The following is a 21067-nucleotide window of genomic DNA, read 5'->3' as shown; positions in this document are numbered from 1 at the left end:
GTAATAAATATATATAAATACAACTAAAATTTTTAAAGATATAATCATAAATATCAGATACAATTTTCTATGCGAAATCATCAAATGTCAAGTTTTATGAAGATTATCAAGTCTAATAGATATTTATCATAAAAATATCATTAATTTAAAAATAATTTTTAATCTCGATTGTGATATATTGGCAAGTTACGTCTTTATATGTATGGTTCCAATTCCTGTAAATTAAGCCTTTTGAGTAAGTCATTTGCTGTAAAAAATATTGAAATATTAGTATCGTATAAAAAATGCTAAAATATTTTATATATTTATACTACTTCGTAAATTGTCTAATATACCTTTTAAATGATATGTTGCTACTGGATCTGTTGGAAATGGACAACCGGCATCGGAACTATTTAATAGTGTAGTTCCAACCAATTCTGCTGCAGTCACAGCATCAATGACCTCTACTTTAGTTCGGTACATGAGTTTTGCGTGGCCTTCAGCTAATCTGAAAATATCCAATGACGTTATAGATCGCCGATAATCGAAATTGAGTCAGGAAAAAACATTCGAAAAAGAGAATCTCTCGTCTTATTATTGATGACTAATTTAAATGATTACTTTTTCGCTTTACCTGATAAGACTATCTAAGAGTCGAACTGTCGTTCTCTCAGGCTTTCTGTACGGGTCTGATCTATGATGAAGATAAGTTGCACTGAGTATCTTTTTTGCGTCTTCGGTTAGCGTTGGCTTTAATGCACGCACGTGTGCGAAATATTCGCAGAGAGTCTCTTCCGACCACAAGCCCGTTAAATTCAAAGGACCCATATACGCCTCGGAATATCTGTAATATTTCATATGTTTTATTACTATGATCGCAACATCGATTGTGTGGAAGGGAAATGCGGGTATTATTACGAATTGTTTTCTTCGTCTTCACAGGCAGCTTTCAAAATGTGATTCGACGTCAATCTGTCCCATTCGGGATTTCTAGTGTCTCTTAGAAGAAGAATCAGATCGAAGCGCGACAAAAGAGGATTTCCCAAGCAGGTTTTCCATTCTTCGCCTGTGAAACATCCACCGTCTGGATTGATGGCCGCAATAACGGAACAGCGGCTGTTTAGCGTGCTCACCATGCCAGCTTTGGCGATGGAGATCGTTTGCTGTTCCATCGCTTCGTGAACAGAGGTTCTATCATGCGAACTCATTGTTATGAACTCGTCCACGCAACACACACCTCCATCTGCGAGCACTAGAGCTCCGGCTTCTAAATGCCAACCGTCCGAATCCTGTAATATATTTTTCACAGTAGATATCTCTATCTTTCTCATTTACAAAATGATCGCTTAACTAAAAACGATGAATGAAAATAAAGCATTTAACATGTACTAACTTTGACAGCAGCTGCTGTAAGTCCAGCGGCAGTGCTTCCGACACCGGTTGTAAAGACAGACCGGGTAGTCAGTCGAGACGCAACACGAAGCAATTGTGATTTGCCAGTGCCAGGATCACCGACCAGAAGAAGATGAGGCTCACCTCTTATACGCGTTCCCGTTTCATTAGTTTTCGTCACACCACCGCACAACACAACGGCCAACGCTAATTTCGCAATATACATCCCATATAACTATCGAGAACCAAAAGAGAAACAGAATGGGTTTATTAAAATTTTTGATATTAATGATATAAATTATAAAATATTACTTTGTGTAATATTTAAGAATATTAAATTTAAATATACTTGTGGACAAATAGAGGCGATAATATTATCCCTGCCAGATAACGCATTCTCTCGATAATGTTCCCAATACGCTGTAAAAGTGTCTTTTATTTCTGTTGTAGAGAACGTTGCGTCAGTGATTTTCCTGCATACAGAAATACTATTTGCCATCAGGAACGTCGTAGCTTCCGCGCGATGGCCAACCTTCAACGTGCCCCATTTTCGTATAACTACTCCACTACAAATATTTTTATATTTATAACTGAAGTTAATCGTTAAATCAAATTTTCTGATTTTATTAATTATAATATTGGTATTTTTTCCCCTAAATTATATATCAATTATAGATACACATTAATAAAATACAAAAATATGTAATTTGTGAACCTGACATCTACATTGTCTCCAGGTTTACATTTGTCAACAAGATCATCCAACAAAACTACTTGCAGACCCACCGAATAGCCACTCCTTGTATCTGTTTTACATTTATCCTGTATACAAAATTGTTGTTCAAGTATATAATATACATATTTCTAATAGTAAAATTAAGTTTTCTTCTGTACCTGAATCTTCATTTCCTGGTAATCAGAACAATCGTCTTGTTCTAGAGACGTTGAAGCTGTCACACCTTGAGAACGACATGATTCGCAACTTTTAATATTTCTAAACAATTGTTTTTCCCATTCTAACTATAAGGAAAAAAATTAAGACTTTTCATTACACTAGCTTTAAACTGTAATTTGTTGTTATTTCATATTATGCTTTTTGTTAAACATGAAGTTCACCTACTTTCACTATATTAATATGCTTGCATTTTCTACAGACAAAACGTTTCTTCAATTTCATAACTGTGGGCTGAGACATGCGTACCACAATTCCGGATGTCGAAACTAGCTCACCAATTTTATTTACGTCGATTTTTAATGGTGCTGTGGTAATTCGAATGTGAACCTGGTTATGGTATAATAAAGTAAGATCCAGATAAGAATATATTAATATTCATTAACAACAGTATAGAAATTATATATCTGTGTCTATTTAAATATTTACAATAATGTAATATCTTACTGGTTAATATATTATATAAAAGATAAAATTTGTAAATTAGATAATATGTAGATATGACTTTTTAATTGACATAGACTTCAAGATTTATTCGTCAAAATAAAAATAATCGCTTCTAGTCAAATAATATCCACATAATTCACATGCAATAATAACTGATAAAGTCTCATACTTTGGTCTTTACTATTTGCGGAGTTTTGCATAGTTGTTCCTGAGCTTTTACTGCTGCCTCGTTACACAGTGGTAAATAGTGTTTAGGATTACGTAAGATTTTCTGTGCACTCTCTGCATCAGCCTCAAATAATGGCACAAAGCTGAAAAGTCATTAATATACGATAAGAACACGATTACAGGATTATTATAACTTTTATTAATTCTTATTGATACATTTAAGAGATTTATGCAGGCAATCCTTGGGTCTGTTTTCTATTTCTGAACTGGCTGCACTAGATCAGAGTTTCCTTCCAATGTGGAGTAAAAAAGATGAACTCTGAACTAGTGCAGCGAGTTCAATGAAGAAAGAAGGAGAAGAAGAACGCTTCAAAGCATTTGTAGCGTCAAGTGGACCGCAGCCTCAATGAGATACATCACACTAGTCTAACCTAGCAAATGCTTGTAAATACTTACTTTACGTATATCGAATAAACTAAGTGATCCTCTGTAGCATTTAATATGTCTTCCAAGTCTTTCGTGTGGTGCTTCAAGAGATAATCTTGAAGCATGTTGATATTTTACAATAAAATGTCACTGATCTTTAACTCGAAGATATATCCCAAGATTCCCAAGGCACAACATAAATAACACGTGGTTAGTGGTTATCTTCCCGCCAAACGATCTCAGGTAGTCAGGTAGAGTTGGCTACCAGCTGAGCCGTTGCGAGTTGCGACTAACTTCTTTTTCCCTCTCTTTCTCTACAGATCCCTATCACAAATTTTTACAGGATCCGACTAGTTGAAGTATACTGAGCTATATTGAAGTATAAATGAATAAAACAACTTTAATAATTGGGATAAATCAGAAAATTAGCATTTCGCTGTGGTGGAAAAATATCTCGGAATTTTTCATACTCTTAGAATCAGAATTTCTATAAAAATTTTTAGACTTTCTCAGATTTTTTATACGAATTGGAACATTTTTCAGAAAAACTCAGAATCAAAATAAGAATAAAATATAATTCCCGTCAATACATCATTGTAGAAATCTTAAATAAATAATGAGAAAATCTGCAATTTATCAGAAAAATTTTCATACATACGGATACTGAAATATTTCGAAAATTATCGCAATTATTTCTGAAAGTATCTTTTTTCGAGAAATTTTATTTATTTTTTCAGAATTTTTCGTAAGTTCCAATTCTTACAAAATTTCTAAGAAAATATGAGAAAATTTTTTACCAGGGTAAATGTTTATAACAGTTGCTATATTCCTGCATAAAAGCCAAAAGACTACAAAATATACTTCTATCAATTAATTTAATAATGTGTTATTTATATATTTATTTATTGTTAATTTAGTTTAGGCTTATTTGCAAATGAGATTTGTATTCCCCACATTGCTACACCATCTATTTCGATAAAAATGTCACGCCTGGCACGCGGCGGTGATTGTCTGCTAAAACGCCATCAATGCCGCAGATTCGTCAGCTGTCAGTTAAACGCTTGAAATTCCATTTGAGCCGGAAACCGTTCTCGCGCCACGCTCCGAGAGGAGGGCTCGGTCGCAGTTTCGGTTACTTTTCGCCAAACCGCATCGGCGACCGAGCCTCCATTAATCGATCCCTCGTGTGTGTGTGTGTGTGTGTGTGTGTGTGTGTGTGTCTCGACTGTCTATATATAGTCTATACTGTCCTATAATTCCGCGTCGCGGTTTCGTGCAGGACTCTGCGGCAAAACTTCTTCCGCAACATTGGAAACCTTTTCTACTCCTAATTTTCGGTGATGACGATGAGGGGGTGGGACGACGCGCGGGGTGCTATCATCCGATAGGGGCGCATCAGGGAATAAATGCTGTTGAATGAACGCCTCGGCCGAATAGATATATTCCAGGCTCCTGAATATATATTTCAGTTACGATGAAATCGGATTTTTCGCTCGTTCAAACAGCAGCCGAAGCAAACGGAAATCGATGAAAATATACACGACAGAGATAATAGTATCCGCTGTGAGAGTTTTTCGCTCGATTTTCCTGTAATTTTTTTTACACCGTGTGTTGCTTTTTCTCTTTCCTTTTTGCTTATTACTTGTATGAAAGGAATTATTTATAGAGAGGGACCGATATGGTTACCCAAATATTTATTATGCGTGCAAATTTTTTTTCTCGTCCAACGAAACGCAAAGTAAACAAAAATGGATGAATATTTGACTAACTATTTAATGTATAATCAAAGAACTCAAAGCAATGCGGATGAAGTAAAACATTTTTTATTGATCGTAATATTCGTAATAGATTAATTCATTTACGGATATTCCTTTCTTATATTTTTAATTGCACAGGTTTACGTTACTTACGCATTCATCCTCTTCATGAACAAAATGCTTTATATTGAGCGAAAAAAGAAAGACTGGAAATCGAAGTCGAGCGTCCGGAAACAAAGCGTTAGTTAATCAACGTTTTAACGATATCCGATTTAGGAAAATGTATCGCGGCGTAATTCATCTTTTTATTTGTCGACTCTCATCCGGTATTATTTCTTCCCCGGGTCCCCGATACATCCCGGAGGGGTTTGATTTAAATTGGAGCACGGAGCGACATTTCAAGTGGGGATAATGTATATTAAATATATGACGTCTGTATTGGTTTTACGATGTCATTAGTAACGATTCCCTTTACGACCTGTTTCTGAGTTATAAATTACTGGTCGGGATACACGATGGTAGAGAGAAACAGTGTAATTAGCGTTACTGTGCCGCGCGTACCCGGATATATATGCCGAGGTATAATTGGTCCGCGCACGATCACACACAAAACTTGCCTCATCCATTTTGTACTCTAACATCGCGAGCATAAGTCTTGTGATCTCGTGGATCTTCAAAAGGGCTTCGTTTAAATTTATCATTTACGTTCGTTTCCGTGCGTTTAACGTTACATATAATACGCAGACATCAGAGAATTATATAATATTACATTATCAGAGAGATCGCATAATGATTTTAACTGTATGACCAGAATACATAAATATTGTAGAAATAAAATGCAATGTACATTTCTGAGAGCTGCAGTTACTCTCTCTTTTGCCTTATCATTACAGTATATCATTCAATGAGACGTTTTAAACCATCGGGGAAGAAGTCGTAAGTAACATATATAATATGCATCGTGGTACATTTCGACCGTATGAAATAATAGAACTCAAACTCTTTGACACGAAATAGTGTAAACGCGTAACGTAATTTTCCTTCGAATCTACACAAAAGTCTGCAAGTTGATACAAAAATCTTTATTTCAAATAAATTCAACACTACTAAAATAAGAACTGACCCAAACAACTATATGCTGAAAAAATAACGAAACATAGAAATAATAAAGTATACGATTAAAAAGTGTATTGTCACAGTACGATTAATAATATATCAAATTAATAGTATTGTATTCTTCAATTCTTACGCTATTTTTTCGCAGGAGCGTAGGAGGTGATCGATCTTTCTGATTTTTCGATGTTAACGATATATCTTATTTGTGGAGAAACGCCATCCGGATAAAAGTATAATAAACGATGAACTCGTAACGAGACGGAAATCGTTCTCCATTGAAATTCTTCAACCTTGTGCCAACAATAATCCCGGTGTCGTTCGATCGACGGACACCTATTCTCGTGCATGAAATTTCGCCCGAAACGCAAATTTTCGCTCCATTCGATCGAAGCGTGGTAAATCGCTGGAGTTTAAGTCATACGTATACCGCACATTTCCTGCAAGCACAATTCCATATAAGTTGTCAGCCGCAGGCAGCAGCTGGTGGCTTCCAAGTGAAATTATAGAAAGTTGAATGCCATCGGTATGTCCGGAAATATCATGTTCTCCCACGAACCATTAACACTACGTTTATTTGTCCATTGATGCACCCACTGTGTTGGTATTGGTTGACGGTTGACACGACTGTGTGAAACGATAGAGCCAAAGAAAAAATACGTAAAAATATATACCGTACAGAATCTAGCCGAGAGTATATCCTTGCTTGCAATTCAAGATGTAATTTGTAATGTGAATACATGGCCCAAATTTATTCGAAAAACGTTTTGTAATACAAATTTAAAGGATTACAATTAAAGCAGACGATAGTTTGTGCTTTTGATTAAAGCAGAAAATACTCTGTATTTATGCTTTCTACTATTCTCTGCTTTAAAGATTATAAGTGGACATGCAATGTCCCGAAAAATCAAAATCACAAAAATTGAAAACTATGATAATGTGCCGAAAGGGCATAATCTCGAAATCTTAGAAACGTGACAATGTGCACCGAAATGTCATTTTCCAGAAATCTTAGAAATGAGACAATGTCCCGAAAAGTTATACCGTTCAATCGTATATATACTTCGATGTATCATTTATGATTGCCGAAATATATTATACGATAAATGTTTAATGAAAATAAAAAGTCGCTCGGCGCACATTTCGTTAAGATCTTGCGCGCTATCTCGTCTTAGTAATCAAAACTGAAAAATTGCCAATATTAATAATGACTAATTCCAATAGCGCAGATTTCAAACTAACGAGTGCTTGTTGAATCGTCTTTCTATCGTTTGCGGTTGCCGAGATATAAGCGTTTAAAGAAAATAAAAAATCGCTTGGCGCCCGAATCTTCAAGATTTTGCGCGCTTTTTCGTCTTAATAAACGGAAATAAATAATTGCCAATAATAAAAGTGAGCAATTCTAATAGAGTAGAGCACGATCTAAAAAGTGCTTTTTGAATCATCTTTCTGTCTTTGACGATTGCCGAGATATAAACGTTTAATGAAAATGATGAATGCGGCGGAGCGCGCGAATCTTCTGGCCAGCTCGCGCTTTACCTATTGCTTTAATAAACGAAAATACATAATTGCGAGTAATACAATTGAGTAATGCCAATAGGGCAAAATACGAAGTACAAAGTCTTTTTTTAATCATCTTTCTATCATTTACGGCTGCCGAGATATAAGCGTTTTATGAAAGTCAGAAATCATTTGGCGCCCGATCTTTACGGCACGCGCGCGCTTTATCGTGTTAACTTACTTGTCATGCAATTTTATCTTATTTAGTAAAAATGTAGTGTATCTATGAACGGTGTGTTCTATTATTAAATTTAAAAAATTTATTAATTGCCCCTTGGAAAATAGCGGATTATGACAAAGTTACTGAACGTTAAACTAATATATAGTAGTTATTAAATAAGATTTATATTAAATATCGAGCAAACGTTTTCATCATTTTAAGGTATTTTAAATTCCTGCAGTGTAATTACATTTTCTACTACATATCTTTATTTCATAAGTTAATTAAAACTTACTCCTCAAGCAAACAAAAATATTTTACAACATTTTCCAAAAGGGACACAATATTAAAATATGATTAAATTAGATTAAAAAAGTAATTGATAAATAAGTATCTAACGGATATATAAACTTACCAATGACAAGATCACTGTCAATAGATAGGAAACTGGCAATGACACAATTAAACTTTAGCATTTATACGAGGTAAACTGAAACAACTGGAAGAAATGCGTTTTGATGTTAAATTTATGATCCAAACAGATACAAAATTCAAGGTTCTCTCTATTTACTCTGATTATTTTTTGAAGGAATATAAGCATTAGAATAATTTTCCGCATTTTTAGAACTTTTACTAAAGTATCATATAAGATATTAAAAATGTTATAATTAAAATATAAAAAAGTGCGCATATATATATATATATATATGATACGTACATAGTGTGTATATTGCGCCAACGGTTAATGATACGATTAAATTTTCTTAAAAAATATTATATATAACGTCGAATGCTTAATTTTACAATAAATTACAAGAAAATCTGAACTAAAAGTAAAAGTAATTTGAACTAATAAGAAACAAAATTGTCTCAAAAGTAGAAAAATGCAATAGACGTTCGCGCAATAAAACTATTTACTCTTATATATAAAGAATTAACGATATCGTATCTCCATCACCTCTACTGTGCTATTGGACGACAAGTCGAAGTTATATAAGTCATTAAAAATGATCGACACGTCGAGTAGATTCGCGAGTCTAAGCAAGTGACAATGCTTATCAATTTTTTCATTTCCTTTTAGCAAAAACAATTATTCGATTTGTGCATTGGGTGATAATACAGCGCAAATAAATCTTATTGTACACTTTAATCATCTTTAAAAGCGTTGAATGTTTTGCAAGTTAAAATGCGATAATATTTTTACGAACACAACCATACCGTATATAGAATTATGTATTTCGCACAAGATTTTCACATTTCTCTCTTCTCCAAGCCAATCCAAAATCCGCCAACAGGGCCCAGCGAAAACTCCTTTTTATAATGCACAACTGGTTCGACGGTTTTTTGTACAGTCTTCAAAGTAAACTTTTGCAAAAGATGAGCTATCAGAATCTTAGTCTCCATAAGAGCAAATCGATTGCCGATACACTTTCTAGGCCCGTGACCAAATGGCAGATAAGTGTATGGTAAAATGTTGTCCTTGTTCTCCTCGCTGAACCTTTCGGGATCGAACTTATCCGGGTTCGGAAAATATTTTGGATCGCGATGTATAGCATAAACGGGAAACATCAATATATTGTCAGGTTTGACGATCACATTTTTGCTTGCCTGGTTGCGACGGAGGTAGTTCGTATTCCTTAGCGCAAAGTCTATCGATGAAGATAAATGGTGGATACTTTCTGAGAGCTTCGGAAATTACCATGTCCATGTAAGACATCTTCGATAGCGACTCGTAAGAAATCTCACCGTTTCCTTCGGTAAGATGCTGCAAGATCTCCTCGCGCAGGCGATCCTGAACATCTTGATTAACCGCCAGCTCGTGAGCAGCGAAACACATCAGGGTCGAGGAGGTATCGAAACCAGCGAAGAAAAAGATGAAAGCTTGCGAAACGATGTCGTCCAATGTCATTTTCGGTACACTGGCACTGTCCTTGTCCCGAGCCTGCATTAGCAAATGAATCATATCTGGTCTGAGGATATCTTGTGTTTCTCGCTCTCTAATAGTTTCCCCTACGATCTTCTTAAAAAACTTGGACGTGGCCGACGGAAAAAGAGTTAGACCTATTAATTTAGCAAGCTGTGGACACACGCGTAAAAATATAAACTTAACAAGCGGTAGTAGTCCGGAAGGAAGCGTGGTAGCCTCTATTCCTCTTGTATAGAACTCATTGTCCCGATCTTTCATAGAATTCACACTTATGCCAAAGGCTGCCGTAGCAATTACGTCATTGGTGTATCGTCTAAAGGCCGCCTTTGTTTCGACCTCCTGACAGAGCTCTGGATGGTCGACCAGATAATTGACGAAGTCGTGAGAACATTTCGATATCAAATCGAACATGAACTTCATTTTGCTGGCGGTGAAGGAGGGGCTTAGTGTAGTCCTCATTTCTTTCCAACGATCTCCGCGCAAGGAGAAGACGTTTTTGCCAAACAGCGGTTCTACGCTTTCGTCAACGAAGCTGCGATGATCCGGGAAATGTTCAAAATCTTTCACCATGATGTCTCTAATCAGCTCAGGATCGCGCAAAAATATGGCAGGCGTAAAAAAATCCACTGCTCCAACATATTTAGCGTTTGGGAAGGAACGGTATATGTATTGGCAATAATCGGCTAATGGGATATAGCCCGCAAACACTTTCCAAACTGTTATAAAAGACGATATCGAATTTGGCAGGAAAGGTAGGCCCTTATTCCTCCAGTAAAAATACGCGTGATGCAGCACAGAAAGAATTTTCAGAACGCCGATGACGACTAGAGTAGTCAGCAACAACACGAAGGTTGAAACCATCGTGATGCGATGAGGTAACAGACTAACGAGATGCTTCGTCGGACGCGACGTAGAACGTTATAAATACGTACGTGTAGCGCATTTTACGCATGTATGTACCTATATATGTAAGAAAACCAAGATAGGAAGGGGGAGAAACGCTTCTCGGACTTGAAATCATTGCGATGATACTTGTCGTATCAGTGCACACAAGATAAGCTGTGCGATTAAATGCGCACAACAACAGATTTTAATATCTTGACTTCTATCAAAAGTCATTCATTATTATAATTTTATTTTAAAAAAGTCTATCTCATATTTCCATGAAAACTGGATTTTAATACGAAAAATTTCTGATGTTTAAATAATTGACATTGATTCATCATGCGCTTGTTACGTTTATACGTATAAAATATTATATGTATATTACATATATATATACATATACTAGAACACTACAGGCGCGCGCCATTTAACTTTTTTACTATATTATTACACAAAACAACATTTACAATAATATTTAATATTGCTATTTTTTTAGTAATACCACATTAAGAAAAATTTAATTACGGTAATATAACAACATGACTTTTAAATGATTTTATACAAACAAATCTTTTTATTTAAATTGATTTGGTTAGATTCCGATAATCCTGGCGCCTTAATTTGACAATGGTTTCTGGTAGTACTTTTAATGCTGAACAAAAAATTATATAAGTCTTATAGGGCTAACTGCTCTGGTTTTCGAGATATACAGTGTTAAAGTTGGTAAAACTTTTGATTAAGGGCGACCTCACCGATTTCAATGACCTTGATATATGTTGTCGATATGAAACGAGGTGCCACATAGGTTTACAACTTTTCACGGTGGAAAGCCGACATATGTACTTTGAAGGTACACTATGTGTCTAGTTTAACAATAGTGGAGCCCCCCGCAAGGGGGCGGAACCTACTGCCTCCACGCATACACTTTCCACGCAAAACGAGGTGTCACGAGGTGCCATTTTTTTCAATATCCTAATTGTTCTCTGCTATAACATTATCTGTTACAGATATTAAATATTTTTACACAATGCAACTTTTTATACAAAGCGACGAAAGAAAAAAGAATGGGTTTTTAACTTTTCACGCGAACCGAGGTTTACCCCCACCCCCCCTTCCCTGCTTGCGGGGGAGGGGCGGTAGCCCCTCCCTCGCCTACATGTGTACTATTTATAAACACACAATTGAAGTATTATTTAAAAATTCATATTATTTATTTTTAACTTTAACACTGTGTATCTTGAAAACCAGAGCGGTGAGCCCTATAAGACCTATATAATTTTTTGTTCAGCGTTAAAAGTACTACCAGAAACCATCGTCAAATTAAGGCGCCAGGGTTATCGGAATCTTGCCATTAATTTTATGTCTCGCAAAGATATAAATACATTTTTAATATTTAATTAAAAGTCTCAAAAAATAAATTTAATAATTAATTAAAAGCCTCGAAAACAAAAACTATACATATAATTCTTTATATATGAAATTTTTAACAGGCGATATATTATCATTATATTATCTCTTTGATTACAAAGGTGAATATTTAACTTCTCTCTCTCTCTCTCTCTCTCTCTCTCTCTCTCTCTCTCTTTTTCTCTCTCTCCGTCTTCTTCCTTTTCTCTTGTTCGTCATCTTTAACTTTGTCATCACATCTAATCACGCAGAAAAAAATTATAAAGAAACATGTTATCACCATCTTTATCATCGACGATTTACGCACAATATAAGTTTAATTATTATTTCAAGGCTTACCTACTTCTCTTCCACCCCCCTCTCTCTCTTTCTCTCTCTCTTTTTCTTTTTCTTTTTCTCTGTTTCCTTCTTTTCCTTTTTCTCTGTCTCTCTCATATTTTATACTTTACATATTTTATAAAAATATTATAAAATTTATAAATTCAATTATCTTCTAACATTATTTGTATCTGACTTTAATATATTATTTCAAAATACTAAAAAATATCTTTTACTTTGACTTATAATTTTATTAATTTTTACCGATACTGCAAGTTTCACTGTCTGTACTTTATCAAAATTTTATATCCTGTTCCTTTCCAAGCTAATTAAAACTATACATATAGACAAATATTATAATATGTAGTGTGTTAAAATAATTAGCAATAGACATAGCGTAAAAAACTATACTAATTTATCTCTAAACAATAACAAACTCATTTACCTTATTAAATAGTAATCTTAACCTTTTAAATAAAAATTTGACACAAATAAGAACTACACAGAAAAACGCAAAGTATGATTTAAGAAATTCTGTTTCTCTTTCATTCTTTTATTTACTTCTTTCCTTCTTTTTGTCGTTATTTTATTCCCTTTCTTAATTCTATCCAAATACTTTAAATCGTCGTAGATTCATGTATAAGATATAACCTTATATAGTCATCGTAAAACATTTATACACAAAATATCTCATACGTAATGTCAACAGGGTGAAAACAAAAACCGTTTACTAAAAATAAAATGTTACACAAAGTATCATTTTTTATAAAAATTAAGAATAAAGATTATAATAAAAACGTTTTGTAAAACTTATCTAAAATACAATCTTGAATGAATACAAAAAAAAAGAGAGAAGTCTTTGTTGACGTAGAAGCAAGTGCTAAAATACTTCAACCTTTAAATTCTCGAATTGAATACTTAAATACAAACAATTAATATTACACTGTTACTATTATATTTTATTAACTCCTTGATACACATAACTGTTAAAATATGCAATGACAGCCGCTCATCACGAAGTAAACGCAATGAGAGAACCAATCAGCATCGCGGAAAAGCGTCAACAAAGTTCACTAAACTTGAGATCAGTTTTCTCTATTCTGATTGATTAAATTTCAATCTAATCTCAATCCCAATCCGTAGTCTGATACCGGCTTTACACGGCTCTTTTTATGAGTGGATAGTAAACAATCAAAATATTTTATTAAAATCATATACAAATAACAGATAAAAGAAGGAAAAAGGAGACCAGTATGCAAAGATACTTCAAAGAGAAAGAAAAATAGGAAAAAATATTCCTCCCAGTTACCCTATTATCATAATATTTTATTAACTTACTTGTCATGCAATTTTATCTTATTTAGTAAAATGTAGTGTATCTATGAACGGTGTGTTCTATTATTAAATTAAAAAAATTTATTAATTGCCCCTTGGAAAATAGCGGATTATGACAAAGTTACTAAACGTTAAACTAATATATAGTAGTTATTAAATAAGATTAATATTAAATATAGAGCAAACGTTTTCATCATTTTAAGATATTTTAAATTCGTGCAGTGTGATTACATTTTCCACTACATATTTTTATTTCAGAAGTTAATTAAAACTTACTCCTCAAGCAAACAAAAATATTTTACAACATTTTCCAAGGGACACAATAAAAACATGATTAAATTAGACCAAAAAAGTAATTGATAAATAAGTATCTAACGGATCTACAAACCTACCAATGACAAGACCACTGTCAATGGAGAAGAAACTGGCAATGACACAATTAAACTTCAGCATTTATATGAGGTAAACTGAAACAACTGAAAGAAATGCGCTTTGATATTAAACTTATGATACAAATAGATACAAAATTCAATGTTCTCTCTATTTACCCTAATTATTTTCTGAAGGAATATAAAATAGTTTTCCGCATTTTTAGAACATTTACTAAGGTATCATATAAGATATTATAATTTTAAAGATATTAAAAATGTTATAATTAAAATATGAAAAAGTGCGCATACGATACGTATTATAGGTACATAATGCGTATATCGCACCAACGGTTAATGATACGATTAAATTTTCTTAAAAAATATTACGTATAACGTCGAATGCTTAATTTTACAATAAATTACAAGAAAATCTGAACTAAAAGTAAAAGTAATTTGAACTAATAAGAAACGAAATTGTCTCAAAAGTAGAAAAATGCAATAGACGTTCGCGCAATAAAACTATTTACTCTTATATAAAGAATTAACGATATCGTATCTCCATCACCTCTACTGTGCTATTGGACGACAAGTCGAAGTTATATAAGTCATTAAAAATGATCGACACGTCGAGTAGATTCGCGAGTCTAAGCAAGTGACAATGCTTATCAATTTTTTCATTTCCTTTTAGCAAACACAATTATTCGATTTGTGCATTGGATGATAATACAGCGCAAATAAATCTTATTGTACACTTTAATCATCTTTAAAAGCGTTGAATGTTTTGCAAGTTAAAAATGCGATAATATTTTTACGAACACAACCATACCGTATATAGAATTATGTATTTCGCACAAGATTTTCACATTTCTCTCTTCTCCAAGCCAATCCAAAATCCGCCAACAGGGCCCAGCGAAAACTCCTTTTTATAATGCACAACTGGTTCGACGGTTTTTTGTACAGTCTTCAAAGTAAACTTTTGCAAAAGATGAGCTATCAGAATCTTAGTCTCCATAAGAGCAAATCGATTGCCGATACACTTTCTAGGCCCGTGACCGAATGGCAGATAAGTGTATGGTAAAATGTTGTCCTTGTTCTCCTCGCTGAACCTTTCGGGATCGAACTTATCCGGGTTCGGAAAATATTTTGGATCGCGATGTATAGCATAAACGGGAAACATCAATATATTGTCAGGTTTGACGATCACATTTTTGTTGCCTGGTTGCGACGGAGGTAGTTCGTATTCCTTAGCGCAAAGTCTATCGATGAAGATAAATGGTGGATACTTTCTGAGAGCTTCGGAAATTACCATGTCCATGTAAGACATCTTCGATAGCGACTCGTAAGAAATCTCACCGTTTCCTTCGGTAAGATGCTGCAAGATCTCCTCGCGCAGGCGATCCTGAACATCTTGATTAACCGCCAGCTCGTGAGCAGCGAAACACATCAGGGTCGAGGAGGTATCGAAACCAGCGAAGAAAAAGATAAAAGCTTGCGAAACGATATCGTCCAATGTCATTTTCGGTATACTGGCACTGTCCTTGTCCCGAGCCTGCATTAGCAAATGAATCATATCTGGTCTGACGATATCTTGTGTTTCTCGCTCTCTAATGGTTTCCCCTACGATCTTCTTAAAAAACTTGGACGTGGCCGACGGGAAGAAAGATACACCTATTAATTTAGCAAGCCGTGGACACACGCGTAAAAATATAAACTTAACAAGCGTTAGTAGTCCGGAAGAAAGTGTGGTAGCCTCTATTCCTCTTGTATAGAACTCATTGTCTCGATCTTTCATAGAATTCACACTTATGCCAAAGGCTGCCGTAGCAATTACGTCATTGGTGTATCGTCTAAAGGCCGCCTTTGTTTCGATCTCCTGACAGAGTTCCGGATGGTCGACCAGATAATTGACGAAGTCGTGAGAACATTTCGATATCAAATCGAACATGAACTTCATTTTGCTGGCGGTGAAGGAGGGACTTAGCGTAGTCCTCATTTCTTTCCAACGATCTCCGCGCAAGGAGAAGACGTTTTTGCCAAACAGCGGTTCTACGCTTTCGTCAACGAAGATGCGATGATCCGGGAAATGTTCAAAATCTTTCACCATGATGTCTCTAATCAGCTCAGGATCGCGCAAAAATATGGCAGGCGTAAAAAAATCCACTCCTCCAACATATTTAGCGTTTGGGAAGGAACTGTATATGTATTGGCAATAATCGGCCAGTGAGATGTAGCCAAGAAACACTTTCCAATTTGTTATAAAAGACGATAGCGAATTTGGCAGGTAAGGTAGGCCCTTATTCTTCCAGTAAAAATACGCGTGATGCAGCACAGAAAGAATTTTCAGAACGCCGATGACGACTAGAGTAGTCAGCAACAACACGAAGGTCGAAACCATCGTGATGCGATGAGATAATAGACTAACGAGATGCTTCGTCGGACGCGACGTAGAACTTTATAAATACGTACGTGTAGCGCATTTTACGCATGTATGTACCTATATATGTAAGAAAACCAAGATAGGAAGGGGGAGAAACGCTTCTCGGACTTGAAATCATTGCGATGATACTTGTCGTATCAGTGCACACAAGATAAGCTGTGCGATTAAATGCGCACAACAACAGATTTTAATATCTTGACTTCTATCAAAAGTCATTCATTATTATAATTTTATTTTAAAAAAGTCTATCTAATATTTCCATAAAAACTGGATTTTAATACGAAAAATTTCTGATAATTAAATAATTGATTCATCATGTGCTTGTTACGTTTATGTATAATATATTACATATGTTATATGTATATAATAAATTTAACATCCAAGGCCGTCATGAGATAGAATTTCGATTAAAAAAAATGTATATATACATATATACACATATATATATATAATAAAAAATACTTTTTTATTTTTATGCTATAATTAATTGCACATTTAAAAAGAGCAGCCAAGAGACGCCACGCCAAATTTTTATACTTATTACATATATTATACTTATTTTATTATTCGTACATATATACACAAACACGCACGCGCGCGCGCGTATATATTTAATGTTAATATCGTAAGATAGGAAATATGATTAGATTTGGTGATAGAGCGTCTCCAAACTGCTCTTTTTAAATGTGCAATTAATTATAACATAAAAATAAAAAGTATATTTTATTATATATGCATTACAATTTTAGAAAATTTTACCTTTTCATATTTTTTATTATTTTAAACTTTTTAAACCTGTTTTTTTTTATTTATTGTTTTGAATTTTTTACCTGTTTTTTTATCATTTATTTTTTTAGCTTTATTTGTTTTTTATTATTATTTAACTTTAGGCTGCAGTCGGGAGTCTATTTTTTTTTAACTAATTTTTTTACTAGTTAATTTTTAAGTTCTTGTTTTTTTTATATATAAATATGTGGCCTGTCCAAAAAGATTCCGAACTGTCTCTATAATTTTTGAGAGTTTACTTACAACTTATTCAGTCTTGTTTTCTTCGAAATATGTTCGGATTTACTCGCGATCCTAAAAATCGCGTGCCAGGATTGTTTCCAGAAGTGGAAACGGCAATAGGAGTGGTGTATCAACCGAGAAGGAACATATTTCGAGGGAGACAAGACTGAATAAGTTGTAAGTTAACTCTCGAAATTATAAAAAAGTTCGGAATTTTTTTGGACAGACCTCTTATGTGATATTTGTTGTTTGACCTTTTTCTAAGAAATTAACGTATCATATTATATTAATACATGGAGCAGTTGATTTTGAATACAATGACTGAACGATAACATCTCTCTTTCGCTTAGAAATAAAATTAAATTTGCTGAATAACATCTATTTTGGTAAGCAAACAACAATTTTTTCAAAATAAGAATAACGTATATAAAACTTGAACAGAATATTAAATTTTATACATTTGTGACATATTTATTCTCTGTTCCTTGAAATTGTTAACTCATGTGTTTTTATTAAAATGTTTTAGTGAAATTTAAAAATATTAAAATAGAATTTTGAATGACATTTTTAACTCTTTTTTCCTATTTATTTCATAGAATTTAAGGGAGGCATATGTCCAGCAGTGAACATAAACTCAATAAGCTGGTAATGATGGTACAAGTTGTAATAATTTTGTAATAATTATTGATTTAATTTTATACTGCATATATTTTTAAGTATAACAATCTAATCATTCTAACCTATTGTGCTTAAGGGGGGAACCTGGTTTATAGGGTCCAAAAAATCGAATTTCCAGAAGTAGTCTTAATCGATAGTAGCACTATCTGAGAATATCCTCTTAAAATTTTAGGCCGAATTTCAAAGTACTGTGACTGCTGTAAGTTTTCAATAAGTAGTACTTTTCTGTTCCGCAAACTTTAAACGCGATTTTCTCAAAACAGTTTTTTTTTAGTTTGTGTACACGATAGAGAAAAATCTAATAAATCGATTGAACTGTTTCTGAGCTTGTTTTATAGATAATTAGTACCTCTATTAGTTAAACCAAAATGTTTTTGAAAAAAGTTAAATTAGACTAATTTTATTGCAAGGAAACGTCGAAATTTTTTCGTGAAAATCGTAACTTTTTTTTTCAAAGTCGTATACATTTTTCAATTTTTGCTTTTCTTTTAATTTTTTTGGTTTAACTAGAAGGTAATTACATAAAGTTAAAGAAAAAAATTGGTTTTTTGGTTTCAGACAAAAATTACAATCGCTAGAGTGTACACAGTGGAACAACTGCACGGCTTGGGAGTTGGCACTACCAACATGACTCCATTTTTAAAACAAAGATGTCAATATTTTTCAATAAAAAAATTATTTTATTCAGTTGAAATAAGTAATAAAAACGTCCTTAAAATTTGGAAGTGATTGGTTTTATTCTAGCTGAGAAAAAATTTTCTAAAAGTCATGCATTTTTCGGCCTCCTAAACCAGGTTCCCCCCTTAAGAATTTACTAAAAATAAAGTATACTTGTCTCTATATATTCAAATTCATAACTTATTTTATATTATCGTGTATAATAAAGTTCCATATAATCAAGTGCTGTTAAGTATTAATATATAATAAATAAAGTATTAGTAAATGTTAAATTTTTCTTCCTCTATATTAGTATAATAATCATATCTTTGTAATAGATGTATTTTTTTTGCTTTTATAAAGACTGTGGATTTAAAAGAAATTATCATAGATCATGTCGAAAATAGTCATAAAATATCTTCATCACACATAGTATCACACGTAGTCGAACGCGATTAGAAAAGATACCTATTTCGAGACCACTCCTTCTTTATATGATTTACATTCTCTGAAATTGCTTACGTAATCATAAAAGAATCGTTGGGAATTCCATTTGATGGTATACCGACAACAATTTTGATGGAAATTTCGATGTATCCAAAATTCTTGAAACGTTCTTGCTGTCATTGTAAAGTATTCAAGACTTTTTAATATAGCCGTTCATGTATATGGAACTCAAAGACCTTCAAAGGCGGTCTAACAACGGTTAGACGATTTTTTTCTTTTACTCACTTTCAGCATGCGAGGCATTTTATCATTCACTCATTATTCTATCGAGAGGAAGAGAGCTATATATATGATCCAAACGGAAAGAAATATCTCGAACGAGCATTGGTGAAGGAGCAGGGCGGAACGTCTGGCCCAGCAAGGATTCCACGTCCTACCGAGTCCTGTCCTTTAATAATACATCTCGGAACCGTTAATCACATCGATGAAATATAATTTAATACCTCAACGACCGAGGGACGACCACTAAAAATGACGAACGGCCGGGAAACACGCGGCAAACGTGCCACCTACAAGCGATCTCCGCGCGCCACCCCGGACGTGCAATAACGATAAAGGGTTGGGTATTCCTGAACGACCCTTCTGGTATGGGCACTCGTGAAAGGCGTGTGTGGGCTGTACATTACATTCGTCCACTCGGCCGCACTCAATAGCCTCCCAATTCGCTGGAATCCTTCGTATATGGAGCGTCCGAGTGGTCCTCCACCTCTGCAAATAGTAGTGGGACCAATCCGGGTACTTACGTATAATATTCAATCAATAGGATGTCCGTGCGTCATTCTAGCAGTTCATATCGTTGACAGAATGTATATTAGTGAAAATACATGCGACTGGAAAAGAGATTAAAAGCGAATATAAACTTTAATTACTTGGCACTTGCTATAGAGCTTAATATTTATGATAATTCTGTAATAACTTATTACTTTCCAAACATTTGTTTATTCTTTTTATATATAAATATATATACAGCATATATATACATTGCTGGGATCATTTTTTAAACATTTTAATAAATTATCTATAATAGTAAATCATTTCATTAAAAATCGTTTTGTTACATTAAAAATATTCTAAATTAGGAAGATAATATTAATTTAATTCTTCACATAAAGGAACATGAAATGGTAATAATGACACAAGAAAATATAAACTTTATTTTCTGACTGAAACAATGTCATTCCGCTTTTATAACAATATAGTTTTAAAGTTTCGAGTCTTGAAGATATTTACCAAGAGTTTCGTTCCATTCTTAGTGACTGGAATTCTCAGGAGAGGCCATGGTCACGTAGATATCGATTATATTGATCCGAAGGGGACGATCCAGTTACTCGACGAAGAAGTCTTCGTTATTGCCGGCATTCGTACTGATGAGATTCGCTCAAGCATGTTCTTTTCGACCTTTATGTGACACTCGTGGGAGCGGAAGCTGTTGCCGAGGACCGAATCGAGATGATGTTTGTAACAATGACGACAATTTCGGCGGACAAAGGTGTTCCCGACAATTTGATCTGCGTGATTTGGCAGTGATCCGGGAACTTGCTGGGTTTTGAGCTAAAACAGACTCGCCGTGAATTAACCGT

General features: G+C 34.1%; 2 protein-coding genes, 1 long non-coding RNA gene and 1 pseudogene across 8 annotated transcripts in view; all 4 read right to left on the bottom strand.

The window, feature by feature from the left end:
* Positions 1-24: 24 nt before the first annotated feature.
* LOC139773482 (DNA helicase MCM9) lies at positions 25-14302 on the bottom strand. Of its 6 annotated transcripts, XM_071707941.1 has the most exons (13): positions 8373-8456; positions 6797-6864; positions 3398-6677; positions 2943-3084; positions 2495-2656; positions 2269-2394; positions 2090-2196; positions 1724-1940; positions 1376-1609; positions 901-1271; positions 617-826; positions 336-490; positions 25-247 (listed from the first exon to the last, which is right to left on the bottom strand). In XM_071707941.1, exons 3-13 carry the CDS (start codon positions 3490-3492, stop codon positions 195-197), a joined length of 1872 nt encoding a protein of 623 aa, XP_071564042.1. In that variant the 5' UTR covers positions 3493-6677; positions 6797-6864; positions 8373-8456; the 3' UTR covers positions 25-194. The 6 variants fall into 6 exon arrangements, with proteins under 6 accessions (XP_071564042.1, XP_071564040.1, XP_071564041.1 ...); XM_071707939.1 differs by having other exon boundaries at positions 3398-6864; XM_071707940.1 differs by lacking the exon at positions 6797-6864.
* On the bottom strand, positions 8467-11009 carry LOC139773483 (cytochrome P450 9e2-like; annotated as a pseudogene).
* On the bottom strand, positions 14269-16650 carry LOC139773484 (cytochrome P450 9e2-like). The gene is made up of 2 exons (XM_071707946.1): positions 15027-16650; positions 14269-14305 (listed from the first exon to the last, which is right to left on the bottom strand). The coding sequence occupies exon 1, from the start codon at positions 16593-16595 to the stop codon at positions 15060-15062; it is 1536 nt and encodes a 511-aa protein (XP_071564047.1). The 5' UTR covers positions 16596-16650; the 3' UTR covers positions 14269-14305; positions 15027-15059.
* A 4333-nt stretch (positions 16651-20983) lies between these two features.
* Positions 20984-21067, bottom strand: part of LOC139773481 (uncharacterized) — a 30469-nt gene continuing 30385 nt past the window's right edge. Inside the window, exon 3 of the long non-coding RNA XR_011718356.1 lies at positions 20984-21038. This is a non-coding gene — a long non-coding RNA (uncharacterized lncRNA). The remainder of the gene's footprint in view (positions 21039-21067) is intronic.

Source organism: Temnothorax nylanderi, unplaced genomic scaffold (genome assembly GCF_030848795.1).
Source record: "Temnothorax nylanderi isolate EJ_2023f unplaced genomic scaffold, tnyl_v1.0 TNYL_tig0062_pilon, whole genome shotgun sequence".
Classification (NCBI taxonomy): Eukaryota; Metazoa; Arthropoda; class Insecta; order Hymenoptera; family Formicidae; genus Temnothorax; species Temnothorax nylanderi.
The sequence above is the reverse complement of the archived record's forward strand: the minus strand, read 5'-3'. Positions and strand labels throughout refer to the sequence as shown.

What these genes read in the sequence shown, in the direction of transcription:
- LOC139773484 (XM_071707946.1), bottom strand. Translation starts at nt 16,595, where the DNA reads ATGGTTTCGACCTTCGTGTTGTTGCTGACTACTCTAGTCGTCATCGGC.
- LOC139773482 (XM_071707939.1), bottom strand. Translation starts at nt 3,492, where the DNA reads ATGCTTCAAGATTATCTCTTGAAGCACCACACGAAAGACTTGGAAGAC. An exon ending in GTTTATTCGATATACGTAAA is followed by an intron (nt 3,085 to 3,397) that starts GTAAGTATTTAC and finishes ATGACTTTTCAG; the next exon opens with CTTTGTGCCATTATTTGAGG. An exon ending in AGCAACATATCATTTAAAAG is followed by an intron (nt 248 to 335) that starts GTATATTAGACA and finishes TATTTTTTACAG; the next exon opens with CAAATGACTTACTCAAAAGG.